Raw genomic sequence first — 26469 nt, 5'->3', positions numbered from 1 at the left:
GTAAGTAAACACAGCCACGTTTGCGTTCATTGACTTTGAAGACAGCATCAGTCTGACCTTGTATTGTTTGTTTTTAATTGTCCCATGTCATTTTTATTCATGTACACCACTTTGTCTCAGCTGCAATTTTTTTTTTTTTTTATGTGCTCTATAAATTTGACTTTAATTGTTCCATGACCACGCTTGTGACTCAAAACACTTGTATCTCAAGTCATCTTTCCGTGTGGAAGTGAATGGAAATCCAATTCATCCATTCTAATGCTCCAAAAATCACCAACTAAAACGTTCGTAACATGATTCAGATGAAGTAAAATTGCACTCTACAGTATTGTACCTTCAGAATATTTATCGTCATTGTCACAAGGGAACAACCAAACTTCGTTTGGAGCATCCATAAAGCAGAGTTGGTAAAGTGCAAACCTTATGCAAAAACATGAGGTAATAACATAATTAAAGCAATGTGAAGATTTACACAGTATGTCCTGTTCATTCTGGCATGCACGTCTTGGCCACCAGGGAATATTGTACGGTGATAAATACCGTGCAATGTAAATTGATGATGAAATGCAGACCATCTCGACGAAGCTTTGCACACTTTGCACCTGTAAATTCTGTTTTGTTTAGCTTTAAAATAACCCTTGACTGGGAGTGTCCAAAAACAGTCTGAAGCAAGCAAATAGCTATTTTTGATTTTGCATAATTGTTTTAAATAACGTGATTGGCTGATACTTTTTTTCTTTGCAGATACTGTGGCCCCAACACAGGCAATGTGCACATCATCGCGGACTTGTATGCCGAGGTCATTGGAGTTCTCACACAGTCAAAGTTAGTCTTTTTTTAAGTTTGTCTTACACGCGACACATCGTGCGAATCACTGCCAGTGCAAGGGAATTATAGTAAATGAAAGGAAACAAAATAACCAAAACGAACATTGAAGAAACATTTTCACTGTTTTAAATAAATATTGAAATAAGAATAAAAACTGAAATGGCATGATCTTAATATTAAAAAAAATTATTCAAGCAAACTACCAGTATAATTCTAACAAATTGCTGCTAGCAATTATAGCAGTATTGTAAATAGTACTGCACTTTACTGTACTTTACTGTACAGAAAGACAAACTATATTGAGGGAAATTACATGGTCACAGCAACAAGACTCGCACATACCGGTATACTATACACTAATCGTATAAAAACAACTAACAAAGTTGAAATAAATACAAAGAGCGAGAGAGAGAGAAAAAAATGGAATCAAAACTGAGTTAGGTTAAATTAGGATACCGGTGGGTATATGCATCAACAATGTATTTTTCATGCGATTTGTGGATAGTTGTTTACCTGTCCTAACTCAATGCATTTTTTTTAATGACACAAAACTTTGTAATCTCACAAATACCACATTTTACAACAAAAAAAAAACCAGATAAAAATCAAACAAAAAACTAGAAAACTCTTTCTAAAACTAATTAGAGCAAACTACATTTGAAAGAGAGAAAAAAAAATCAAAGCGAAATTGCATTAAAATATTCTGAACTATTATAATCTTACTGCCTGTGTGTGTTTGTAGGTTTTTAGCAGTGACGAAAAAGTTCAACACAGAGCTGGATGAGCTCCGGAAAAAAGAGCAGAGTCCCTACATAGTGCAGTGCATCATCAGTCTCATCATGGGGATGAAGTTCTTCCGGGTCAAAATGTATCCCGTGGAGGATTTTGAGGCGTCCTTTCTGTTCATGCAGGTGAATTACACACTTTTTTTTACATGCTGTTCCTCATTCACTCCATGAAGTCTTGCCATCTTTTGATCAGTTGATAAACATAAACATCCACAGCAGGGAATGAGTTAACATGTAGTTTGTCTTTACTCGTATGCCAAATTTGTCCTACTAGCAAAGACAAAGAGGCTTTCTTTCTTTCGTACATGGAGCTTAAGCAGGACGTCAAGGATATTCTCCAACTGCTTTCCTCACGCAGGACACACCTATAAACGTTTGTCATAATAACAATCGGCTGATAAGATTGTTTGCTAAATCGCACCAGCCGTTTTTTTTTTTTATGACTTTACCGCTCTGTTCAAAGCCGGTAGCGCCTCATAAAACCCGATGAATAACTGCCAAAGGTTTTGCCAAGAAGTACGCGCATGTCTTCATAAGATTCCTTTTCCCATTCATCTCTTCGCAAAGCATTACTTGTTGCCTCGTAAGCGCCTTTAATGAAGCGTACAGTGGTTTATGTCCTCGTTTCATCCCGCCTCGGTTTTGTAACGGTGTTGAGTTCAAACCGCATGGCCGTTAAATAGCTTTATTTTACACCAACATTATAAAATGCCACAGTCGAAACCTTTTCCCCGATAGGGATCAATTCAACTATAAACAAGCTGTCAATTGTGAACGTTTTTTTATTATTTATTATGTAAGGACTGTTTTAAGTAACATTTTTAACATTCTGAACTGTCGTACGAGTGCGTGAATAGACCTTCACATGCATTTGACTTTTTGCCAACTATCATCCAAATATAAAAATAAATTACATAAAACGATAAACCTACCTATGACACATGTTGATTAGTTGTCTTAGTTTTGTGTGTGAAGAAATAGTGTGAGGACCCCAATTGTTAGTTTGTGCAGGAAAGTTGGAAATTGGGCCTTCTCATTGGCTGAATGCCGCATGTTCAAGTCTATCCTCATGCGTGGTCACGACTTCTTTAAAGTGTGACCTAACGTCTTTTTAGGAGTGTGCCCAGTACTTCCTGGAAGTCAAGGACAAGGACATAAAACACGCTCTTGCCGGCCTTTTTGTGGAGATCCTCATCCCAGTTGCAGCCGTGAGTGAAGCCAGTTTTCTCCGCCTTTGTTCTCTCTTTTCCATACGAATGCCGCGCTGAGTGTAATTGTGTTATTTTGGAGTCCGTCTCCGGGTAATAACTTTTTGTCTTTGTCCTCCAGGCGGTAAAAAATGAAGTCAACGTCCCGTGCCTGAAGAACTTTGTGGAGAAGCTGTACCAGACCACGTTTGACCTTAGCTCCAGAAAGAAGCACTCTTTGGTCAATACGTCTAACTTTCATCATATATAAGATGTCAATAGTCCATTTTTGGGGGATTGCCCCTTCTCCCCATGCTCTACCCCTTTTCTCTGTGTACACTCATGGCCAACAATGAGGCACTCTAAAGAGGCCATGCCAGCGGACTATCCAAAGGGAAGATGCATTTTTGAGGTGTAGTCATAGCTGGCTTTTTTTTCCCCCCCTTTTGAGAGCTCAGTCTTGTTCATTCGGCAGTCATCATCTTCATTACTCTTTTTTTTTTTTTCTTTCTTCTCTAGCTAGCTAGCTAATGGCACGTTACATTTGCACTAGATAATCGCTGATGCAAACAAAGGTGCTCATGTTCTTGTATAGTGGAGGAGGGGCAACCCGTCACCGAGCCCCGGTTAAGTTAGGGGATGGTAGGCAATTATGTTATTAGGCTAATGGCATTGTAGAGCTCTGTTGCTAACCAAAACATCATATATAACCGTATCCGTATACAATTTAACCCCATATTTTCTGAAATAGTAACAAAACTGTAAAATATCCTTGTTCAAAGATGCTCTTGTTCATATGTGGACATTACAGACTTTTGTTGCACACCAAAACAGCAGCACCAAAGCACGTAATTATAGTATAACCACATCTGCAGTAAATCTAGTTGATCTGTAATCTTTTTTCTACTACTTTGACATTTTTGTGCTCTTGTCGGCCAATGTTTGGGTATTTTGATGCTACTAGTAGGATCCAGAAGGCTACTAGTGAGTGGCGCAAGCCTACTAATTGGGCTTAGTAGTGTTACTAATATGGCACAGTCATTTACTAGTGAGGTTTAACTGGCTCTAGTGGCACTGGTCGTAACTAGCAAGACCTGTGCTTTATGCCTGAAATCAGTCATTCAACCAGGGGTGCCAAATGTTCTCAATGTAGACTTCAATGTCCAACTTTTCTCCAGGTAATACTTGTCACGTTCCTATCATGCGCGTTAGTACTGACACACTTTTTTTTCGCTTGTTCAGGCCCTGTATCCCTTGGTGACCTGCTTGCTGTGCGTCAGCCAGAAACAGTTCTTCCTCAACAACTGGCACATCTTCCTACAGAACTGCCTCTCGCACCTAAAGGTAACGCCCCGAGGTTTGCGACGCGTACAGCTCACAAAGACGGTATGGAGTGCACGGACTGGGCTGGACAATGCCTTAATTGACTTTTGAGTCCTCATGACTGCCGTTGCGTAATCCTGCGCTACTATTTTGGTGATCGAAACCAACAGCGTGACTGTTTTGCTTTCATTCTTGTGATGGGTAACTTGTTGCTGCTGATTGAATTAGAAGGCCGCCTTGGTTGTGACTGGTGTTCCCTGTGGTTACGTCTCGGAGATCATAATGTTCTGTCCTCATTCTGTCGTCTCATTGTCAAGCGGAAGATCTGGACGGGAATAGCACTTGATTGCGTTGCCTGATAATATGCTCTCTGTTCACAGGGTGGGAAAAAAAAGAGATTTAAATACAGCGACTCATGACAGCTAAAGCGGGGTACACGTTTAACGATTTTCAACATATTAGCTGATTTTTAAAATGGGAGAGAGCCCACTATCGTCATGTCACTTCACACCACTGGAAAATCGTTAATGATAATCTTTTACAAACATCCAACAACTGGGCCTTTGCTGACTTTATTTTGAAAGGAGGAAAAAGGCTAAAATTTTGACAAATTAGTGTGTACGTTTCCTGGTTAACTTCATCAAATGACTAAAGTGTACCCACACATGTTTAACATTGTCATTGTTTTTTTGTTTTTTTATGTGAGAGTTCCCCATTCCCATGTGTGTTTTTCCTACTCTTATACAGTAGTGTGGTATAGTAAAGATGATGAACACAACACACCTTACACAATGAAATCTCACATTCATAAGCATATTTGGCGCCTGGGGAACACTTTTAACACACCTTCACCACAGGATGATTTTTTAGAGACATCCAAGATTGATGTCTTCCTGACTTAAATCAGCTGGGTTAAAAAAAAAAAAACTCAAATTATCAGTAAGTGTGTACACCGCTTAAGGGAACCTTAGTGAATTTTAACCACCATTTCATTAGTGATGAAATTCTTTAACTTTGCACCATAATGTCGTACATTATTCTACCTGAAATGATATTTCCAAATGCTGTTTTTACTCAGGTCTGTGAATGCCTCCTCAGAAATCAATGAAATCAAGTCTCCTCCTCCCTTATCACCTTCCAATCGACAGAATGAGCCGACTCAATGACTCTTGTTCCCCACTCTTACCTTGATTGATCCTTTTGAAAATTGTTTGGTGGTTGCCATGTGCGTCGGTTTGGTGTGTGCCACCACTGTGATTTGTAGTAGGTGGCCTCTAATTAACAATAATTGATTCTGATTCATGATTTGGAATCATTTTTACAGTTGTCATTATTTGAATGAATTTTCCTTTCTTACTGTTTGTTTGAACCATGTGGCATTTCAGTTATTGTTCTTACTGTATTTATGGGCACTCATGTATTTTTTTTCTACTCTGGGCTCTTAGTAGCGCCATCCCATTATGGTAACGAAAGGTGTACTCGGAATTGGCCCGGCAGTACAAGTGGTCGGGGTGAGCAGAGCCACATTTGCACCCCGTCGAAACTGGCCAACGTCTGCAGTTTGTTATTAGGAGTAAAAAGTCAGGTTTTCTTTTCCCAATACATCAACTCTTCGCACCGTGCCAAACACATGAGGGCATTGGGGTGGCCATTGTGTTTGCATGCCAGGATGGAGGGAGGCATTTTTGCTTTTGCTGGGAACGCCAGACAAGGATCTCACGGAGAACAAAGGGCTCATTTGTCAAAAACTCAACAGCTCCGTATAAAATAACACATGGGCCGAGTAGTAATTGCCTTCCCACCGGCCTCCTCCCGCACCCTTATCAGTATCAAGCATTTGCTATTTGTTTGCCACGATGGTTCTGTACAGATTTAAATTTGCCACAGGGTTAAGATGGGACACGTGGATCTTTTCAAAAATACAGAATCACTTTTGAGGGGGAGAAGTTTGCCTTTTCTTTCAACCACGATTTCTTTTTTCTTTTTCTTAACATACAGTGGAACCTCAAATGTCCAAAACACAACACGCGACTTGACTCCCAAGTTCAAGGTCATTTAATAAAAATAAATCCCCACGTGAAATAATGTCAACTGAATTAATCTGACATTAAAAAAATGAATAACTTAACAGGCAGTTATTTAAGGATCATTTTAACCTTATCAATCAACCAGTTAGAGCCTAAATGTTACATTGTTATACATATTGACTTATTACTCTATTTTAATCGCATTTATAAAATAAACTTTTTTTACATACGCTTTTTAACCTCATCAACAACACAACATGGCCCATCTATCCATTTTAAAAATCCAGTTGGCCCTCGAGTATAAAAGTTTTCGATGAGGCAAACTTGGGGTTTAAACTCCACAATTGTCCAACTTGGGGTGTTTCACTGTAACTGAAAATTCCCGCTCCCTGTGTGTTCACATCACCTCCGGTCTGTCTTGTGTTGTCTCTTCATGTGACTTAAATTGCACATCATCAGCACATTATTTATTTATTTATTTATTTATTTATTTATTTATTTCACAGCTCTTAGAATTATGTAACAGACAATGCAGTGGGAAATCATTCACCACTCTTCACGTTTTCCACATTTTGTTATGTTACAGCCTAATTCCAGAATCGATTAAATTAATTTTGTTCCTCCAAAAGTCTGCACACGGCACCCCATAATGACAGCGTATAAAAAAAACAACCTGTTTCTTTATTTTTTTATTTTGAAAATATATTAAAAGCAACTACTATGAAATCACATGTACATAAGTATAGTATTCACACTCACAGCCTTTGCCATGAAGCTAAAAATTTAGCTTAGGCGATTCAGATGAGCTAGGTGGCCTCCATCATCCGAAAACATTGAAGCATTGTGGGTGCAACATCATGAAGTAGGAACAATTTTCAGCAGTAACAACTGAGGAACTAGTCAGGATTGAGGGAAAGCTGGAAAAACGTTTTTAAGGCTGTGATATGGGGTGTTGTGTGTAAAATTTTGAGGGGGGTGAATATTTATTCCATTTTGGGATCATGCTGCCTGTAACATAACAAAATGTAAAAAAGGTGTGACACATTGTGAATACTTTTTGGATGCACTGTACACTAATAAAAAGCTATATTTGTTATATTTGACTTGGGGGGTGACATTTCAGGATGAACCTAAAATGTGCTTCAACATGAAATTTGAGTTGAAACTTTTGCAAGTACTTTTTATGTAGCCAGTGGGGAAAAATGGTCAGTAACTTCAGATTGATTTTATTTTTATAATCAAAACATGAGCCATCAACTATATACAGTAAAAATATAAAATGGGAATGTGAAAATTCATATGTTGGCCTGCAATATGACTATCTGAAACAATAATGCAAAAAGGATTAAGATTAAATAGCCATTTTGTTTTCTCTGTTGATTTTGCCAGAAAAACAAAATCACTTTGAAAACTTTTCTTCTGCGTGAGGCCATAGAGACTTTATATGCAGTCATGCGACTTTTTGGCTCTTTTTGATTGGTCAAATGGAGTCAAATGTCACCAGTGCATTGTCAATTATTTTAATGAACAAACGCTAAGAAAGCTAACGTAAAAAGCACAATTACACACTAGCGCTGATGGTGACCACTCACGCGGAGTCAATTGCAGCCGGTCAACGGTACCTCCTCATTCGCTGACGCCCAAGTCACTCACCAGGCCACCTTTTCAAACTTTAGACACTCAAAGTCACAGATATTACAGTTGAATGTGAGGATGGCAATCCAAGTGAACAAAATACATGCATGTTATGGTTTTTAAAAATGAAAAATCTATTTTTATTGGATACATTGATGGGATAATTGGTTTTCTGCAGCCCTAATCGGAGTGTCATCAGTAGGAAATTTTGGATGGATCAAAATTAATCATTTCATTAATCCTGCCATTTAGCTCATTGTTAGAAAACAGCAAGTTATACAAAAGTAGTGAAGCATTGAATAGCTAGACATTCAAAAGTTTAAGAGTATGTAATTAAAATTCACCTTTAGAGGTCATAGTGTCTTTTAGGTTCATCCTGAAATGTCACCCGAAAGCTGAATATTCCTAACATTTTGTGCGTCTGATAATAGCATGTGAGGTTTTGTGTTTTCTTCTCATTTTTTTGTTTATAACTCGCATGTTTTATGTGTCTTTGTGCTTACTCTCCCCACCAACCTTCATTCTTTGCCTGCTGTCATTTTACACCCCCCCCTTCCCCCCTTCACGTCCACCGCTCCAGATGCCGTCTAACAACAGCATCCGAAAGCAGATTGAGACGCTGCAGGTGAGTTGTTTGGTGCCGTTGTGACGTCACGCATCTGCCCGCCTGGTGAAGGCGTTTGTTACTAGGACGGGGGTTTCCGCAGCTTCCAAATCGAAAGAATGAGGAAAAGTTATTGTTGTCGTGCTGGTTTGCATTGATGATTGTTTTGTCAAGTATGTTATGTGTCAGGGTTTGAGCAAAGTCTACTTTAATTTCTCATTTGTGGACTGATGGATATGCCATGTTTCTTATTGAGTTTGAATAAATTGCCGTGTTTATTCGAACATAATGCAATGGATGAAACTCACCCTGGCCACCAGGGGGCAGCATAATACTGACATGAATGCACACAAAAGAGACGGTCACGTCGGCTCAGTAAGCTGAAGTAATATTAGTCGGTTTTCCTATAGAGGATAAAGAATATATACCTGTAAGAATGATTATAGTGATGGTATGTGTGGCTGCACCATTTGTGTTGAAATATCCGTTGATTCAAGGGTTATAATATTGCAATGTCTGCTAGTTTATGGCATTTTGCATTGTGTGCTAGCATTAAGGTAGCGGACTTTTTGTTAGGCAAAGTTATGTAGTTTGGTTAAATACAAAATATGTCATTCTCTTTATCTCATGATGAGCTTGATGGGAAACTTAAACTGGGATTGGCAGTATAAAAATGAAGCTTTTTTTTTTTTAAATAAAGTTTACAAAACAATTTAAAAAATAATTATATTAAATTAGGGGAAATAGAAAAACTTTTGTTTTTATCTGGACTTCTGCATTTTTCACTGCTTCTTTTCTTTTGCAGAGGCCAAGCAAAAAAAAAGATCTGTCCTTATGACTTGCATTACAAATCCTCCCATCCTGCTGTTTGGCAAAACCAGGTTGACATTTGCATGATGAAAGCGCCCAGTGGAAATATGCGCATGAAAGCGCAATGATGAGTTTAGTCATGCGCGTTCCGATCTCTGATCTCTTGCGCTGCATCCGTCTACAAGCTTTCGAGTCGGATTAGCCGGGCTCCTGCGGAAAAGCATTTATTGGGCTTTAGTTATGCTGAAATGTTTGACGCTGACGCTGTCACTCCTTTTTTATAATGTTTGTCAAGCCAGAGTTTCGCACGTAATTCGGCTGTTGCCTCGTTGTCATGTTTTCTTTTTCTGATTTTTGTTAGTTTTTCTTGGACTTTTGTTAGTTTTTTTGCCTGGTTTTCCACCAGGTTCATTTTAGAAAGTTTTTGGCTGATATTTATCCAAATTTTGTCAGATTTTTGTCATAGTCTAAATAACATTTATGTCCCGCCTCTTTTTTCCTTCATAAAACTGTTGCTTCAGTTCCCTGGGATAACTGGCACAAAAAAAATGCTCCTCAGAATTAGAAAGTTGCTACTCAAATGAAGTCATTCATTAGCTAAGGTGCTCATCAAAGAACAAAAAATATTTTGAACCTTGAGTAATTGTTTTGAAACATGTAGTTAATACAAATCTACACTAGAGCAGTAGTTAAAATGGACATGTAAATAGAAAATGATTCTGAATTTGGCATGAAATCAGAAACGAGTACTTGGACCTGCAGTATGAATCCAGCCTAAATGTGAGCCGATATTTGGTTGCTCACATGCTTCTGTTTTTACTCCGCAGAACAAAGACCCCAAAATGTCCCGAGTGGCTTTGGAGTCACTGTACAGGCTGTTGTGGGTGTACATTATCAGGCTCAAGTGTGAGAGCAACACTGTCACGCAGAGGTCAGTCCTGACATTGATTTTAAGTCCCCACACACACACACACACACACACACACACACACACACACACACACACACACACACACACACACACACACACACACACACACACACACACACACACACACACACACACACACACACACACACACACACACACACACACACACACACACACACACACACACACACACACACACAAAATGTGAAGGTCGCTTCTCTGATGTTTTAACCAGTGACTAAATTGCTTGCATTTATATAAAGTTCAAAGTTCTTTTTCCGTTTTTTTCCTCTACTAGTCGACTACTCAGCATTGTTTCAGCACTTTTCCCCAAAGGCTCTCGCAGTGTGGTGCCACGGGACACGCCCCTCAACATATTTGTCAGAATCATCCAGTTCATTGCTCAGGTAGCTTAAAAAATTACATTTGATTTTTTTTTTTTTTTTTTTTGGGTGTGTCTTTACTTCAAATTGATTGTCGCCTGTGCCTCCGGATGCTAGGAAAGATTAGACTTTGCCATGAAGGAGATCATCTATGACCTCCTCTGTGTGGGCAAGTTTCACAAAACCTTCACCATTAATCCAGAGGTAAAGCATCACCGGCAAAATTTTTGTTGTTTTTGGTTTTAATATATTGTTAATCCATTGCATTCACCTGTTCATTTCCTGCCTCCCAGAGGATGAATATCGGCCTGCGAGCCTTCCTGGTGATTGCCAACAGCCTGCAGCAGAAGGACAGCGAGCCGCCCATGCCCACCACCAGCATCATCATGCCTTCTGGGAACACATTGCGCGTTAAAAAAATCTTCCTCAACACCACGCTCACTGACGAGGAAGCCAAGGTCATAGGTACGCTTAAGTCATGGCACCTTTTGAGGCAGCACAAGCTACCTTTGCTGACTTGGGGAAGTCGACCTTAAACATTTCTTGACATTTGAATTAATATTACATTTGTGGAATATGCAGCAAAATCCAGCCATATTTATTCATCTCAGGGGGCAGCCATTTTGCCACTTACTGTCGACTGAAGATGACATGACACTTGCTCGGGCAACGACCAATCACAGCTCACCTGTTTTCTGAAACTGAGCTGTGATTGGTTGTTACCTGAGGCCTGAGCAACTGTGATGTCATCTTCAGTCGAGAGGCAAGTGGCAAAATGGCCGCCTTCTTATATTGATAAAAAAAAAATAATAATAATAATAATTTTGCTGCTCAACTCATATTCCACTAACGCAATACTAACCAGATTTAAAGTATTTAGACTAGTGGGGCTGCATAGAACATATTATTGTCAATAATTTTTGGGAGGTTGACTTCCCCTTTTACCAAGTGTCCATTTTTTTTCAGAAACAGTGGATGTAAAAAGCCTACATCCCTGTTCGAATGCCGTTTTTTTTTCTTATAATAATAATTTGTCACTTCCAGGCATGTCACTGTACTACCCACAAGTGAGAAAGGCTCTGGATAACATCCTGAGACACCTGGACAAGGAGGTGGGACGTTCCATGAGCATGACCAGTGTCCAAATGTCCAACAAGGAGCCGGAGGATATGATCACGTATGTTCTCGGCGTGTGTGTGTGTATGTGCCCGCCCGTCCATGTGTGTGTTTTTCCACTTTCATTTGAACTGTGGCTTGATTGGTTGACAGGGGTGAGAGGAAACCAAAGATCGATCTGTTCCGCACGTGCGTCGCTGCCATTCCCAGACTGATACCAGACGGCATGAGCAGACAAGATCTCATCGAGCTCCTTGCCAAGTACGTCTGCTTTTTCACTACAGTGGTACCTTGACTAGTGAGTGCCCCAACGTAGGATTTTTTTTAAAGTTAGGAGCAGCTTGTGTGTTGTGAGCTTCGGATATGGCACACGATAAATGGGGGGGGGAGGCAGGCAGGCCAATAAATAAAATATAAATAAGAAATGGGCTTGAGGCTGATGAGTCTGACACAGCATCAGGACCCGCTTTTCCCCAATTTCTGCCAACCTTCTCCACCCTCCCTCAGGCTGACCATCCACATGGACGAGGAGCTCCGCGGCTTGGCCTTCACCTCCCTGCAAGCACTCATGGTGGACTTCCCGGAGTGGCGTGAGGACGTGCTGTCGGGCTTCGTCTACTTTATAATGCGCGAGGTGACAGATGTGCACCCCACGCTGCTGGACAACTCGGTCAAGATGCTCCTGCAGCTCATCAGTCAGTGGAGGCAGGTGGCGCAGAGCAACAGGAGCCACGAAGCGCAGGTGGGTCAATTTTATGAGGGGGTCTACATTAGCAATTGTTTAAAGGACACTTGCAGTAAAAGCCTGTTGGTCGCAGGAGTTCGACTCACCTGCTATCGGTGAGAGTCTGAGATAGAGAGACCATATTTATAATTTAAAAAACAAAACAAATTTTTTTCTAATTTTACCCCTTGCATACACATTAAACACATTAAAACTTTTTTTAAAACCCACCAACATTTACAAGACAACAGTTTTCACAGCTCCTTCTGCTGTGTGTGCTTAGATATACATAGACTCGTCACTAATATTAGTTGTTCTTTGCAGACGATAGATTATATGCCTGTGAGTATCGCTATATTTTTATCTGTATGCATGTGTTGGTTGACATATGTGTTGCTTAATTAACCCCTTCAGACCCATAGATGGTTTTTGTGGACATGACATATTCACGTGTCTAAACCAATAAAACGCATAATTTGGATGATGTCAACACTTCTGGTTCATGATTGGATCTTAACTAACCAATCACAATCGCAAGTTGATTTGCATGATGTTCATGTTAAAAATGTTGCTTGGTAAGTTTATAACACGTTATAGCCATATTATCTTGGCGTCCACTAACTCCAAAAACGAATTTCATGTTGTTCTTATGTGGGACAAAATCAGCAACAAAAATAATAATAATAATTTTTGCCCAGCATAAAAAATGCGGGTCTGAAGGGGCTACAGTGTTTTAACACTGCCATATTGATTGTTAATTAAAATCTTTAAAAAAAAATAATAATAATATTTTCTATAAATAAGTAAATGATTGATTTATTGTAAATAAAAATAAATTGTGCATTGAACATGAAAATTAATTCAGTAATTGTAAATTAATACAAAAGTATTGTATATATTTGAGTATTTGATATTTGGCCCTTAGCTGTAAATGTGAATGTAATTGTTTATCAACGCCCTGAGCACTGTAATTGGCTTGCGACTAGTACTAAGCAGTTTAGTAGAAGGATTATTGTTTTGAAATAAGCTATTTTAATTTACATACACATTTAACGTCTTTTTGGCCCATCTGTCAGTTTAAAAACAAAAAGCTTGAACATGGCGAATCTTTGTCTAGCCTAGCTTCCAAGTCATGGTCAGAAAAACACTCCGTGGGTGGCTTCATTATGCAAAATTCTGAACAGATGTATTTTGGGACCTAGACAGGTCACAAAATATACTTGTCATGTAATTTCACACAAGATGGGTGAGCAGGTACCTGAACTGTTTGTATGCAAGAAATGAAGAAGTTTTGCTTGACAGTCACACGTCGCCCTTCAACACAAGCTTGTCTCCACAGAGTTCAAGCAGCAGCCATTCTCTTTCTGTGGAGCGCTCGTTGCTGGGCGTGCTGCACGTGGTGGAAGGTTTGGCCATGGTGGTGCTCTGCAGCTGTCGCCCTGCCACGCGCAGGCTGGCTGTCAACGTCCTGAAGGAGGTCCGCGCACTGCATACCGCACTGGGCATCAGCAAGGTAATAACTGGGTATTAACGTCAAAGTTACGCAATAACGGAATCTTGCGAGTACAAAGTCGTATGCCTTTTATTCTGGAATAGACACTTTATGCTATTAAAAACAACTAATGATGCACTATTTAAAATGATTCGACATACCTTAATTTATTGCTCTTAACTCATTGACTGGCAGCCATTTTCACTGAAGCAACTTCCTTCGCTCCCGGCTGTTTTACTGGATTTTGACTGAGTTTGCAAGGCCCACAGAATATTGTGTTCTATTGCTATAAAAACATGGAACCTACCAAAGCAAAGATTAGAGTCTCTTCTTTCATCAGGAAAAGTACATTTCTATCTGTTTCCGTTTTTGCAGCGATTAGCATTAGAATATAGCTAAGTTTCATCATTATTCACAAATCTGTTGAAAACGATGGGGAAAAGAGCTTTTTGCAACATGTCCCTGGTTGATCTCTTATACTCTGCTGCCACCTGCTGGCCATTTTTTGTAGTAACTACCAGTGCTTTAAGCGACCTCTTCAGATCAGAGGCTGCATCAAAGCCTTCTGGATGCTCTAGCATAAAAAACGTATAAATAAAAAATTTTGAGCCATGGCAATATTTAAAATAGAACGTTTTTATACGTTTTTTATATACCCCTCAACCTAAGGCTTCCAGACCACGGAGCGTCCAAGGAGGGACCCCAGTTTGAGAACCCCTCTTTTAAACTTCAAAACAGTCATTTGAGTTTTTCTCTTAACATTTTCTCTCTGCCACTCTTTTAGGGGGATGAAGAACTGGCAATCGATGTCATGGATAGACTAAGTGCATCGGTGTTGGAGAGCTTCATTCATCTCACTGGTGCTGATCAGGTAAACGTCCACATTTTCCAGTGCTGGGGTCAGAAAAAAAATTGTCATATAAAAGAAAAAGTGTTACTTGGAAAGCCAAGGATCCACTGCTTTAGAATTAAAATTTCCCGTCACTTTAAATTGTCTTGACCTCCTTTCCAGACCAACCTGCTGTACTGTCCCAGTGGCATCGACCTCCAGTCGCTGGCGGAGTGGAGCTCGTCTCCCATCAGCCACCAGTTTGACGTGGTGAGCCCGTCGCACATCTGGGTCTTTGCGCACGTCACGCAGGGCCAGGACCCCTGGGTCATCAGTTTGTCCAGCTACCTGCGCCAGGAGAACCTGCCCAAGCATTGTCCCACCGCTCTCAACTACGCCTGGATGTTCGCCTACACCCGCCTGCAGCTGCTCTCTCCTCAAGTTGACATCAAGTATGATCAACAAGTGACATCAAGTGCGCTCTATGGATTTGACTGATTTCACTTTGACGTCGCCCGTGTTTTCCACCCCGCAGTAGCCCCATCAATGCCAAGAAAGTGAACAGCCTGAGCAGTAGCGACTCCTATGTAAGCCTGTGGCGGAATTACCTGATCCTTTGCTGCAGCTCAGCCTCTTCGTCCTCGTCGCCCGCGTACTCTTCCTCGTCCACCTCGGGCTCCGTCCGCTGTTCCCCGTCCGAGACGCTGGCGTCAACGCCGGACAGTGGCTACAGCTACGATTCCAAGGTCAGGAGGCTTGAAGTCAACTTGATGAAGCGTTCTGGAGAATTTTTTGTTTCGTTTTTTTCAGGCATTGCAATTTTTTTCTCTTCCCAGATTGTGGGCAACCCCTCCCCTTCCTCGCTCTTCAAACACATTGTTCCGATGATGCGCTCCGAGAATATGGACATAACAGAGTCTCTTGTCCTGGGACTTGGCAGGACCAACCCTGTGGCCTTCAGGTACGATCATCTCGCCACAATAAGCGCCATTTATTTGTGAATATCACACGAGCTAATAGAGCAACTTTTACATCAACAGAGAGTTGATCGAGGAGCTAAATCCCATCATGAAAGAAGCTCTGGAAAGAAGACCTGAAGTAAGTTCAGGGCAGAGGTCGCAAATGTCTCAAGTCTTAACCTTCAAGTTTCAAGCAAGTCAAGTCGAGTACCACTAAAGTAGTTTGGGTCTAAGTCAAGTTGAGTTATAAATGCCAAGCAAGTCACTCTTTGTGTTCATATTAACTCATTCAATCGCAGCCATTGTCACTGAAGCAACCCCCTTTGTTCCCAGCTGTTTTACTGGATTTGGACTGATTTTGCAAGGCCCACACAATATTGTGTTCTATTGCTATCAAAACATGGAACCTACCAAAAGAAACATTAGAGTCTCTTCTTTCATCAGGAGAAAAAGTACATTTGTATCTGTTTCTGTTTTGCAGCAATTAGGACTAGAATATAGCTAAGTTTCATCATTATTCACAAATCTGTTGAAAACAGTGGAGAAAAAAGCTTGTTGCAACATGGCCCTGGTTATACTCTGTTGCCACCTGCTGGCTGTTTTTGTAATAACTACCATTGCTTTAAGCATTCTCTTCAGTTCAAAGGCTGCATCAAAGCCTTCTGTATGCTCTAGCATAAAAAAATTAAAAAAACATTAAAAAACGTATACGTACGTCTTTGGGAGCATGGTAATATTTAAAATAGAACGCATTTATAAGTTTTGGGGAGCAAATGAGTTAAGTGAATCAAACACAGTGATGCTTGTTTTACTTTGCAGAACATGAAGCGACGCCGGCGCCGCGACATCCTCAGAGTCCAGCTGGTCCGGATATTTGAGCTCCTGGCTGATGCTGGCGTCGTCAGTCAGATGTATGGGATCTCATCTACACCAGGGTTCTCAAACTTTTTCGGTCCGGGGACTGTTAACAGGGGAGGCATTCTTCTAAGGACCCTAACCGCTATTAAGCATAACTGCCACGTGTATTCCTAAATACTTTATTAAAGCTGAGAGTTCAGTTCTATTTCATCCCTGCTGACCTCCAGTGGCGGCGCCTAGCAGCACAGAATTTGCCTTTGCATATGCGCTGTTTGAGTATGTAAGATGACCCCTGTGTGACCCAAGTCACCAGAGATTGAGTCCCGGACCCCAGTTTGAGAAGCACACAATTTTAAAGATGAGCTTTTCAAGTAAACATGTCGTTTCTTCCCCACCCATGTCACAGAGCTAGTGGGGGCTTAGATGGCGAGAGTCACTCTCTGAACAGCACACTGCTTGAGTACGTGGACCTGACCCGACAGCTGCTGGAAGCGGAAAACGACAAGGACTCGGATACGCTAAAGGACATCCGTTGTCACTTCAGCGCGCTTGTGGCAAACATCATCCAGAATGTTACAGGTATCCCTCATCCTCATTTTAAAATCGCGCCTGGGCTCCGTATATTTATTTCATTCAACTGATTTTGGTTCCTGATTCATAATTGGGTAGGAACGTCATAAAGAAGTGCTCATATTGGTTATATTAATTGCCATTAGTATTATGAGGGCAAGCTTTGAAAAACGTCTCCCTTCAAAGGGGTTCCTGCACTGAAAATCTCTGTTCAAGTTGAAACCTATGAATGTCCTCACTCGCAGTGCACCAGCGCCGGAGCATCTTCCCGCAGCAGTCGCTGCGACACAGCCTCTTCATGCTGTTCAGCCACTGGGCCGGCCCCTTCAGCATCATGTTCACGCCGCTGGACCGCTACAGCGACCGGAACATGCAGATCAACCGCCATCAGTACTGCGCATTAAAGGTACACATGGAAAAAGATTTTGTTTCTTTTACATCAGTAAGCACGACCCTGGGCAGATTACATTGACATTGTAAAACATAGAGGCCGAAGAACTCTTGATTACACAAAATAGGAAATAAATATCAAAAATATATTTATATGGTCTCATGTGCATCCTCCCCCCAGGCCATGTCTGCTGTGTTATGTTGTGGCCCTGTCGCTGACAACGTTGGCCTCTCCTCTGACGGATACCTCTACAAGTGGCTGGACAACATCCTGGATTCCCAGGATAAGAAGGTGAGTGAGATGAAATCCCCCAGCAGCATCAATGTGTCAACTTTTACATGAACTCTTTGATTACATAAGACGTATCAATACGTCATAAAAGTCCTAGTCGCCGCCTCCATAAGCCGTATCTATATGTCGTAAGCGGTTGTGTACAGGAGGGTCTGGTGCAGCTTCTGACTGAAGGATTGGCTTGACTGAAATGTTATTTAAAAGAAACAGCCAGCAGGTGGCAGCAAGTATATCAGCCAGTATCACGCAAGGATCTTGTTGCAGAAGAAGAGAAGGAGGAAGTGTAGCAAGTGAATGTTGTTTTAGTGCAGGAAAACATTATTTAGATGTTTGAGCTGTCACAAAAGAAAAAAAACAATTAAAAATCTCAAGAATTGGAGTTTTGACAAAACTTAGCTATATTCTAACACTGATAACTAAAAAATGGAAAAATATAGATATACACTTCTTTTTTGATGAAAGAAGAGAGTCTAATCTTTCTGTTGGTATGTTCCATGTTTATATAACAATAGAACATTCTGTGGGCCTTGCAAGATCAGTCAAAATCCAGTAAAACGGCTGGTATTCTCCTGGTCTGAGTTAGCAAAGGCCCAATTAACAAAGTGATTTTTCATGCCTGATCTGCTGGGAATACGGCCCGGGGGACAATTGTAATTGGTATACTTGTTCAATGTTTAAAGTGGGCTGCACACATACTAATAAAAGCTGCAAAACAAAGTGTGGAACGTCCGAAAAGCTACTCGCACCACCGAAGAGGAAGTTTCACACCCAAAATTGAAATAAACTGGCAACATTTTTTGTTGTTTTTCTTCACATAGTTCCTTTTTTTTCTTTCATTTATCACACGCCTGTGTGCAGTCACTCTGTCAATGAATAGAATAGTCTAAAGAGCAACGTGGTTACATAACGCATTCTAACTGCATAACATAGGTGCTATGTCAATGAGCCTGTCTGTTTTGCTTGGCATAACCCAGAAGGTTGAGGTCACACCACTGATGGTGTGCAACTAGGGCCCCCTAGTGTTGTTCAGAGGTACTGCCAACCCTTTTCAGCACAAATTTCATCCTGACGTGCAGCCCACAATGCGCTGAAAATGGGATGGGGTGGGGGTGGCTCGGGGGGGGGATTGGGATGGACTGGAAGTTCGGAAATCCCGAAATGCCTTTCCTCCTTTCCGTGCAAAAATTAATATTTAACGGTCTCCTTCAGGTTCACCAGTTGGGCTGTGAAGCGGTGATGCTGCTGTTGGAGTTGAACCCGGACCAGAGCAACCTGATGTTCTGGGCTGTGGACCGCTGCTACACGGGCTCACGCCGCGTGGCCGCAGGCTGCTTCCGGGCCATCGCCAACGTCTTTCATAACAGGTACGAGGCCCCCTTCCACCTCTTACACTCTGTCTGCTGTTGTTGCTATTTCACTTTGTTTCTAACACTTTATTGCTTTGCCTTTAGGGATTATCAGTTTGACACTGTGGTGCTGTTGAACCTGATTCTGTTCAAGGCCGCTGACTCCTCCCGGGATATCTACGAGGTGGCCATGCAACTGTTACAGGTGAGAGAATAGTTTAAAGATAAAAATAAAAATGGACACATCAAGCTGTTCATTGCCACTCCTGGTTGAAGTTTACTATGTGATGATACTTTATTCTTTATTCTCTATGTATTATACTGCCCCCTGGTGGCCATGGTGCACACAAAGATGAGCAACACGGTGCTCATTGAATTATTATGATGTACATTAATGTGCAATTATAATTTTTTTTATTTGTATTTTTTGTGCATATCCACAGATACTGGAACCAAAGTTTTTCCGTTACGCCCACAAGTTGGAGATCCTGCGAGCGGACGGCATCTTGACGCCACCCTCACCTCTGCCGCACCTTTACTCCATGTCGTACTACCAGCTATCCGAGGAGCTGGCCAGGACGTACCCAGAGCTCACGCTGCCCATTTTCTCAGGTCACCAGCTCTTACAATTCCTGCTCTTAGCAGGGTGCTAGTCTTCTTGTTGTGGTGGTGGTGGTCATGATGGGTTGTGAGGAGCGGACATATGCACTGTTAAAAAAAAATAAAAAAGATTTGTTTGCAAGCTTTTTCAACGTTTTCTGTCCCTGGGTACGCAGAGGTGAGCCAGCGTATCCAAACGGCGCACCCCGGCGGGCGCCAAGTGATGTTGCACTATCTCCTGCCCTGGATGAACAACGTGGAGCTCGTGGACTTCAAGCCCGCCATGCGGCGCCCAGAGGACCCCGTCAGCAGCGAGGAGGACGAGGACGCGCAGGACGGAGACACTATGATGGTCAACAGCCGGCGCTGGCTACACGGGGAGGGATGGGGCTCGCCCCGGGCCACCACCATGGTGCTCAACAACCTCATGTTCATGACAGCCAAGGTGGGTCAGATGATGCACTCGGATGGATTCGTGCTCGCTCTGTTATTTGTATTGAGGTAGATATTTATTGGAAATACAGTGAGACAGATGAGGATTTGGGTTGGGACAGAATCAGAATCATAATGCACTGAACTCATTCACTCGCAGCCATTTTCACTGAAGCAAAAAAATATATATATATGTTTTTGGGACCATGGCAATATTTAAAAGAGAACACTTTTGTAGGTTTTTGGGAGCAAAAAAAGTTTAAAATTTTTATTGATAAAAATAAAATAACTACAAATATAGTAAAACTCACAAAAATTTGACACTTAAAGAAAAATGACAAAAAATTCACATGACTAAATGTATATAAATATGAGAAAAATTACACTAAAATGGCAGAAACTGAAAACCTTCCCAAAAAAAGTATAAATATCAAACAAAACACGGATAGAAGCTGACAGAAATTCGGTAAAATATGGTCAAATGCTGACAAATATTTGTCAAAAATCTACGTGTACTTAAGAAAAAAAATACAATCAGACCAAAGCTAACATAACTATAAAGTCCTAACAATATATAAAAAAAAAAGTACAAAAAGTAAAACAAATACCAAGAAGAAAAAAAAATAGATGGGACAGGAGGAGCTCGGCAGTCAGTGCGACTGATGTGTAATGGGAGTGACCATTCAGTGCTTATCATCCCTGACATGACCTTTCATTAACTTTCAGTACGGGGACGAGTTTGCCTGGTCGGAGATTGAGAACGTGTGGACCACCTTAGCAGACAGTTGGCCTAAGAACCTCAAGATAATCCTGCACTTCCTCATTAGCATGTCCGGAGTCAGCAGCGAGCCCAGCCTCTTGCCCTACGTGAGTCTCATTTTTGCATGTTGCAATATCTCAAAGGCGCGTCCCCCCATCACTCGTCCCGCTCCCGTGTCTCTGCAGGTAAAGCGAGTGGTGGTGTACCTGGGCCGAGACAAGACTATGCAGCTGCTGGAGGAGCTGATGAGCGAGCTAGAGTTGACGGACGCCGTCAGCTCGGCCGTCGCTCACATGGACAACCCGCCCTACTACCGCATCAGCTCCAGCTATAAGATCCCTTCGGTTACCTCGGGTTAGCCGCATGACACTCTGACTGCCGCAGTTTGTGGAACTCGTAAAATCAAATCACGTCACGTCACGTCCATTTTGTCCCGTAGGTACGACGTCCAGCAGCAACACTATGGTGCCGGGACACGATGGTCATCATGACGGCAAGGTCAAAGATTCTAACATAGAGGACAGGTACAAAGCTTTCTCTGAGGATGGATTTAAATAGTTCAAGTTAGATTTATTTTTTTTTGCTCTCAAGTGGCATAGCATGTTGGGGGGGACACATGCTTATGTTTTGGGTTTGACTTATAATTATTATTGAATTATGAATTATAAAACTAGGCCGATAACTAAAGGTTTATCTGCTTGTTTATTTCATACTTGAAGGTGTGCAGGCGCATTTACGAGAAACAGGACTGATAGGAGAAATGTTATGAAAGATAATAGACTGCTTGGAATAAAATAACACAATTTAAGCATTATAATTTAGGTTGTAAATGTTGGTCAGTGTAGCATATGTAAAACGGAAGTATTTGTGTTTTGTAGTTACACGCACCTGGACATCTACGGCGGTCTGAACGCAAACCTGAACCGCCAGCACCACCGCCTGGAGTCTCGTTACAGTAGCAGCTCAGGAGGCTCCTACGAAGAAGAGAAAAGTAAGCCCAAACTCTCGTGACCGTCAACATGAATGATCGGCTAACCGATCTCTTCTTCCAGGCGACTCCATGCCGCTTTATGCCAACTGGCGCTTGAAAGTGATGGATCACAACCGGCCAGAGCCTCTCCCCTTCCCCCCAACGGGCGGCTGCTGGTCCCCACTGTTGGATTACCTGCCGGAGACCAACACCCCAGCTGTAGCACTACACAGGTACGCCACCTCGGCCTCACACTAGTTGGGTTTCCATCCACCCATTTTTATCCAAATTTTCAAGAAATGCGAAAATAAAACTAAATAGAAACGCTAGAAATTCGAAAAAAGGGCCCAAAATTTGCTCCAAAAAAGCTTTTACGCTTGGAGGGGGTGGATTTTAAAGCGCATGGAAAAAGGGAAAATGTGAATTTTGGCTATGGAAACAGGTTTTGCGAATAACCGCTGGCAAGACCGGATACACGTCGCACGTTTTGACCGGATATTATGTCTCTCGTACGTTTGTAATCACAAAGCAATGGCGGACGATAAAGAAAGGTATTTTTGGGGGGAGATGAAACAGAAATATTTTTGGAATTAATTAAAGAAGCGAATATTAATGTCATTTTAGATGGGAAACGGCAAAGTCGCTTCCTGTTCTTCTTCTTCTTTTAAATTACTGGTGGATCACATCTCTATGGTGTATAGCGCCACCTACAGCGGAGAGCCCCATCTCAATATTCGCAAAAGAAAAAATGATGGAAACGGGCATAAGTCTCATGTCCGTTTTGCTCATTTTCACAAAATTCGCTTAAAAATTTCGAAACATTTGGATGGAAACCTGACTAATGTGCCCGGCATTCCCAAAAGGGGGGGTTCACCTTTTTTAACAACTTAACTCCTTTGAGTGAAATCCCTCACATAACGAGGAAAATAAATAAATAAAATAGTGTGTGGTTTATTTCTAACCCTAACCCTAAAAGACAAGACAAAACAGCAAATTCGCAAATATTTTATATTACAATGTGTTCAAATTTGCACACAAATTCAGGGTATATTACAAAAACAAATTACTGACAAAATTGTGGCAAAAATGCTAACAAAAAAGACAAAAATATGACAAATCTAATAAAATCAAAACAAAACAAAAATGATGTAAAGCTAATGCTCAGTACTACAGAGGTCAAAGTTGAAAAGTATGAAAACGCTTAAGTGTGTTTGCTGTTGTTTCAGATGTAACATCGCCGTCATCTTACTAACCGACCTCATCGTGGACCACGGCGTCAAAGTGGAGTGGAGTGCATATTTGCATCTCTTGCTGCATGCCATTTTTATAGGTAACTCGCTTGCCCGCCGCTTGTTGATGTCAATTGAGATCTGCCTTCGTGCTAATGCTGCCATGTCCCCGCCAGGGTTCGACCATCAGCACCCGGAGGTATACGAACACTGTAAGCGCCTCCTGCTTCATCTGCTCATCGTGCAGGGCGCCAACAGCAGCGTTCAGGGCGTGGCCAAGGTGCTTCTCCGCAACAGGGAGTTCAACGACCCCAGGGTGCTCACCGTCAAGCCTCCCCCGCCCGAGTTCCTCTTCACAGGTCCCGATGTTCTACAAATGTCATTTGTGTGTGAAGGTGGATGTTACGTTGTGATGTAACGTTTTTGTGGGTGCAGGTGTGCAAGAGTTGCTGCCCGACTGCCAGCCGTCGCCGGTGACGGACTCGGGTCTGAGCACCAGCTCCACGTCGTCCAGCATCAGCATGGGTGCCGGCGGCTCGTCCCTCTCGCACCTGTCCCACCTGTCCCACCTGTCCCACACATCCCCCTCGCTCCTCAGCGAAGTGGACGCCACGGTCGAGAAAGACGAGAAGGTCAAAGCGCTCATAGAGTTCATAACCTCCAGGTGAGAAGTGTTGTTGCTAATATTTGTTTGATTTGTATCTGTTTTTGTCAGTTTTTATCCTATTTTGTCCATATTTTTGGCAGGTTCTTTAACTTTTTTTTTTTTTTGCTGTTGTTTTTCTTTTTTATTCTATTTGTCAGTATTCTGCCCGATTTATGTTGAATGATTTGTCAATTTCTTTGTATGTAAATTATTTTGTCAGTTGTTGCCCAGTTTTGTCCATGTTTTATCAGATTTTTCTTTTTTTGTTAGATTTTTAACAGGTTATCTGTTTGTTTTTTTGTTGTTGCCAGATTTCATTTCTTTGATAGCAAAATTTGAAATTCAGAAGGGGATACTAAAAAATGATATTTAAGTTTTGAAAATTTCCCTCTCTATATCTGTTAGGAAGCGTGGACCACTCTGGAACCACGAAGACGTGTCGCCGAAGAACCCCAACATCAAGAGTGCCGAGCAGCTGAGCGTGTTTGTCCGACACGTCATGGCCGTTTTCAAACTTTCCCAACCAAGTACGTGTTGTCCAGACAGACAGACACAACAACAACTCAGAAATCTGTAGTTTATAGCAGTTGTTGTTTTTAATGCTTTTCACAAATTTGCACACTAATATAATCACTGTTCAGCATGAAAATGTGTAAAATCAATTAAAATGTAGTAAACATCAATATGTATGTAGGTTTTAGATTTAGATTTCAGATCGGCTGTCAGAAAAAAGAAAAAGAAAAAGAAAAGGCCTATACCGCCCAATATCGGCTCCGATAATTGGCCAGGTCAATCAATTATCTCAAATATAAAATGATGAACATTTAAGCAGTCTCGCAGGATTTTTGTTTTGATCGGCTTTTGCTAGCATCGCATGTTCTTAAAACATGTAGTTTCATTTTTTTGCCATATTGAATGCTTTGTTTTAATTTCCTCACTTTCCATTCTCCTCACTATGTTGTGGTTATTTTTCGTGTTCTCATTATATTGAAAAAAAACTATTGTGCAAAGTTAATGCTAACACATAATGAAAAATGCCATAAAAGGGCTAACTAAATTAGCATTGCTATGTATGACCCTTAAAGTAAGTTATTTACTGTACCTGTGGTTTTATGTACTTTGAATATCAACTTATTATTTTTTTGTATGATATATTTTTTCCCTTTTAGGTTTTCTGCTCGACTCTCTGCTGAGCGACGTAGCCCTGCAGACGGCACTCTCGTGCTCCTCCCGCCACTATGCCGGCCGCTCCTTCCAGATATTCCGAGCACTCAAGCAACCGCTCACTCCCGCCACCCTGTCCGACATCCTCTCCAGGCTGGTCGAGACTGTGGGGGACCCCGGAGAGGAGGCTCAGGTCAGGACTTATTAAACTTGTGGTTCTGGAAAAAGAAAGTACAGACTTATTATAGAGAAAGCAGCATCAGGGCCAAAGCTGTGTCTAATGTGTCGCTTTGATGCCATCTAGTGGCATTTTGGTGCAATCAACCGGTTAAAGTGAGAGGGAGGAGCTTCATTTGGGCAGGCCATCATCCAGTCTGATAGAAAAGTTACAGAAAACTTCTAAATGCATATTTTATTGCTTATTGGACGCTGTACACTAAGATATTGGTTGTTGTTTTTTTGCCTCCTCAGGGATTTGTCATCGAACTTCTTCTCACGCTGGAGTCTGGCATCGACACACTGGCAGACACGGTCAAAAACTACGACCTCCTCACAGCCTTAGTCCAGTACGTCCTGTCATTCCCGTGAACTCGTGCTGGGCTCATCTTCTCTGCGCTTAATTTTCATTTGTCTCTTTCAGAACCTCCGCCTGCGATCACCTTCTGGGGCCCAAGTTTGCGGCCAACAGGAAGAGCACGGGCCAGCTGAACCTGAGCAACGGCGGGCTGTTCCACTGCGCGCACAACCGCAGCAACTCCCTGCGAGCCAGCCTGATGAGCGAGCGCAAGGCGGACCGGCGGCGCAGTAACACCCTGGACGTGGCCGACCGCCTCGCGGGCAGCCACGGCAACCTGGCGCGCACCCGTAGCTTATCAGCATTGGGCGGCGGCCCGGGCGGCGGCGGGGGCCCGGGCCGTGACGCCGACCCCCCCGTGGACCCCACCAACCTGATGGCCACGGTGTTCTGGATCGCCGCCTCGCTGCTGGAGTCGGACTACGAGTTTGAGTACCTGCTGGCGCTGCGGCTGCTCAACAAGCTGCTGGGTCAGCTTCCTCTGGAGCGCGAGGACAACAGGGAGCATCTGGAGAGGATCCAGGCCAAGCTCAAGTGGTACAGCTTCCCGGGGCTGCTGCAACTCTTCCTCAAGGGCTTCACCTCCACGGCCACGCAGGAGCTCACCATCCACCTGCTCAGCAAGCTCATCAGCGTCTCCAGGCACGCGCTCATTGACCCCTCGCAACTGGCAGGCAAGTTGACTTGATCTTCGCTTCGGTCACATGTGGCATTGTCCCATGCCTACTCGGGCAATGTAACAGCAACATAGCATTTAGCAACAAATTGCCTGGCTGTCTGGGTTAATACGTCAGTTTTTTGCTAGATTGTTGAATATTTTTCATTCTTTTTGTTGTTAATGTTTGATTTTATTTCATCCTTTTTAGCCTGTTTTAGGTTTTTTTTTTTTTTACATCTATTTATTTGTAAAAAAAAAAAATTATCCAGTTTTTTGGTTATGTTTTTGTCTCCTTTCCTTTCCATCTTTGAGGGAAGATGTGAACGCCAAGGTTTCCTGGCTTC

General features: G+C 42.1%; 1 protein-coding gene across 8 annotated transcripts in view; it reads left to right on the top strand.

The window, feature by feature from the left end:
* The window catches only part of fryl (furry homolog, like), a 78731-nt gene that overhangs the window by 32968 nt on the left and 19294 nt on the right, over nt 1-26469 (top strand). For 6 of the 8 annotated variants that reach the window (XR_015096570.1, XM_086090289.1, XM_086090286.1 and 3 more), the window contains 39 exons: nt 745-825; nt 1571-1739; nt 2732-2824; nt 2946-3044; nt 4046-4147; nt 8369-8413; nt 10030-10133; nt 10432-10540; nt 10634-10720; nt 10810-10981; nt 11561-11693; nt 11786-11893; nt 12140-12374; nt 13696-13869; nt 14633-14719; nt 14861-15129; nt 15213-15423; nt 15514-15638; nt 15718-15775; nt 16456-16547; nt 16901-17073; nt 17310-17470; nt 17636-17746; nt 18956-19110; nt 19198-19297; nt 19536-19704; nt 19869-20137; nt 20851-20991; nt 21070-21238; nt 21324-21408; nt 21763-21875; nt 21937-22087; nt 23081-23184; nt 23260-23442; nt 23519-23747; nt 24135-24256; nt 24899-25086; nt 25365-25459; nt 25534-26141. Coding sequence is in view for 7 of the 8 variants with exons in the window: in XM_086090289.1 (XP_085946415.1) it covers nt 745-825; nt 1571-1739; nt 2732-2824; nt 2946-3044; nt 4046-4147; nt 8369-8413; nt 10030-10133; nt 10432-10540; nt 10634-10720; nt 10810-10981; nt 11561-11693; nt 11786-11893; nt 12140-12374; nt 13696-13869; nt 14633-14719; nt 14861-15129; nt 15213-15423; nt 15514-15638; nt 15718-15775; nt 16456-16547; nt 16901-17073; nt 17310-17470; nt 17636-17746; nt 18956-19110; nt 19198-19297; nt 19536-19704; nt 19869-20137; nt 20851-20991; nt 21070-21238; nt 21324-21408; nt 21763-21875; nt 21937-22087; nt 23081-23184; nt 23260-23442; nt 23519-23747; nt 24135-24256; nt 24899-25086; nt 25365-25459; nt 25534-26141 (5879 nt within the window). In the remaining variant the exon portion in view is untranslated. The remainder of the gene's footprint in view (nt 1-744; nt 826-1570; nt 1740-2731; nt 2825-2945; nt 3045-4045; nt 4148-8368; nt 8414-10029; nt 10134-10431; nt 10541-10633; nt 10721-10809; nt 10982-11560; nt 11694-11785; nt 11894-12139; nt 12375-13695; nt 13870-14632; nt 14720-14860; nt 15130-15212; nt 15424-15513; nt 15639-15717; nt 15776-16455; nt 16548-16900; nt 17074-17309; nt 17471-17635; nt 17747-18955; nt 19111-19197; nt 19298-19535; nt 19705-19868; nt 20138-20850; nt 20992-21069; nt 21239-21323; nt 21409-21762; nt 21876-21936; nt 22088-23080; nt 23185-23259; nt 23443-23518; nt 23748-24134; nt 24257-24898; nt 25087-25364; nt 25460-25533; nt 26142-26469) is intronic. The other 2 variants (XM_086090291.1, XM_086090287.1) reach the window with 1 other exon arrangement.

This window comes from Leptonotus elevatus, chromosome 11 (genome assembly GCF_054856555.1).
Source record: "Leptonotus elevatus isolate MCC_2025b chromosome 11, RoL_Lele_1.0, whole genome shotgun sequence".
In the NCBI taxonomy this organism is placed as follows: Eukaryota; Metazoa; Chordata; class Actinopteri; order Syngnathiformes; family Syngnathidae; genus Leptonotus; species Leptonotus elevatus.
The sequence above is the reverse complement of the archived record's forward strand: the minus strand, read 5'-3'. Positions and strand labels throughout refer to the sequence as shown.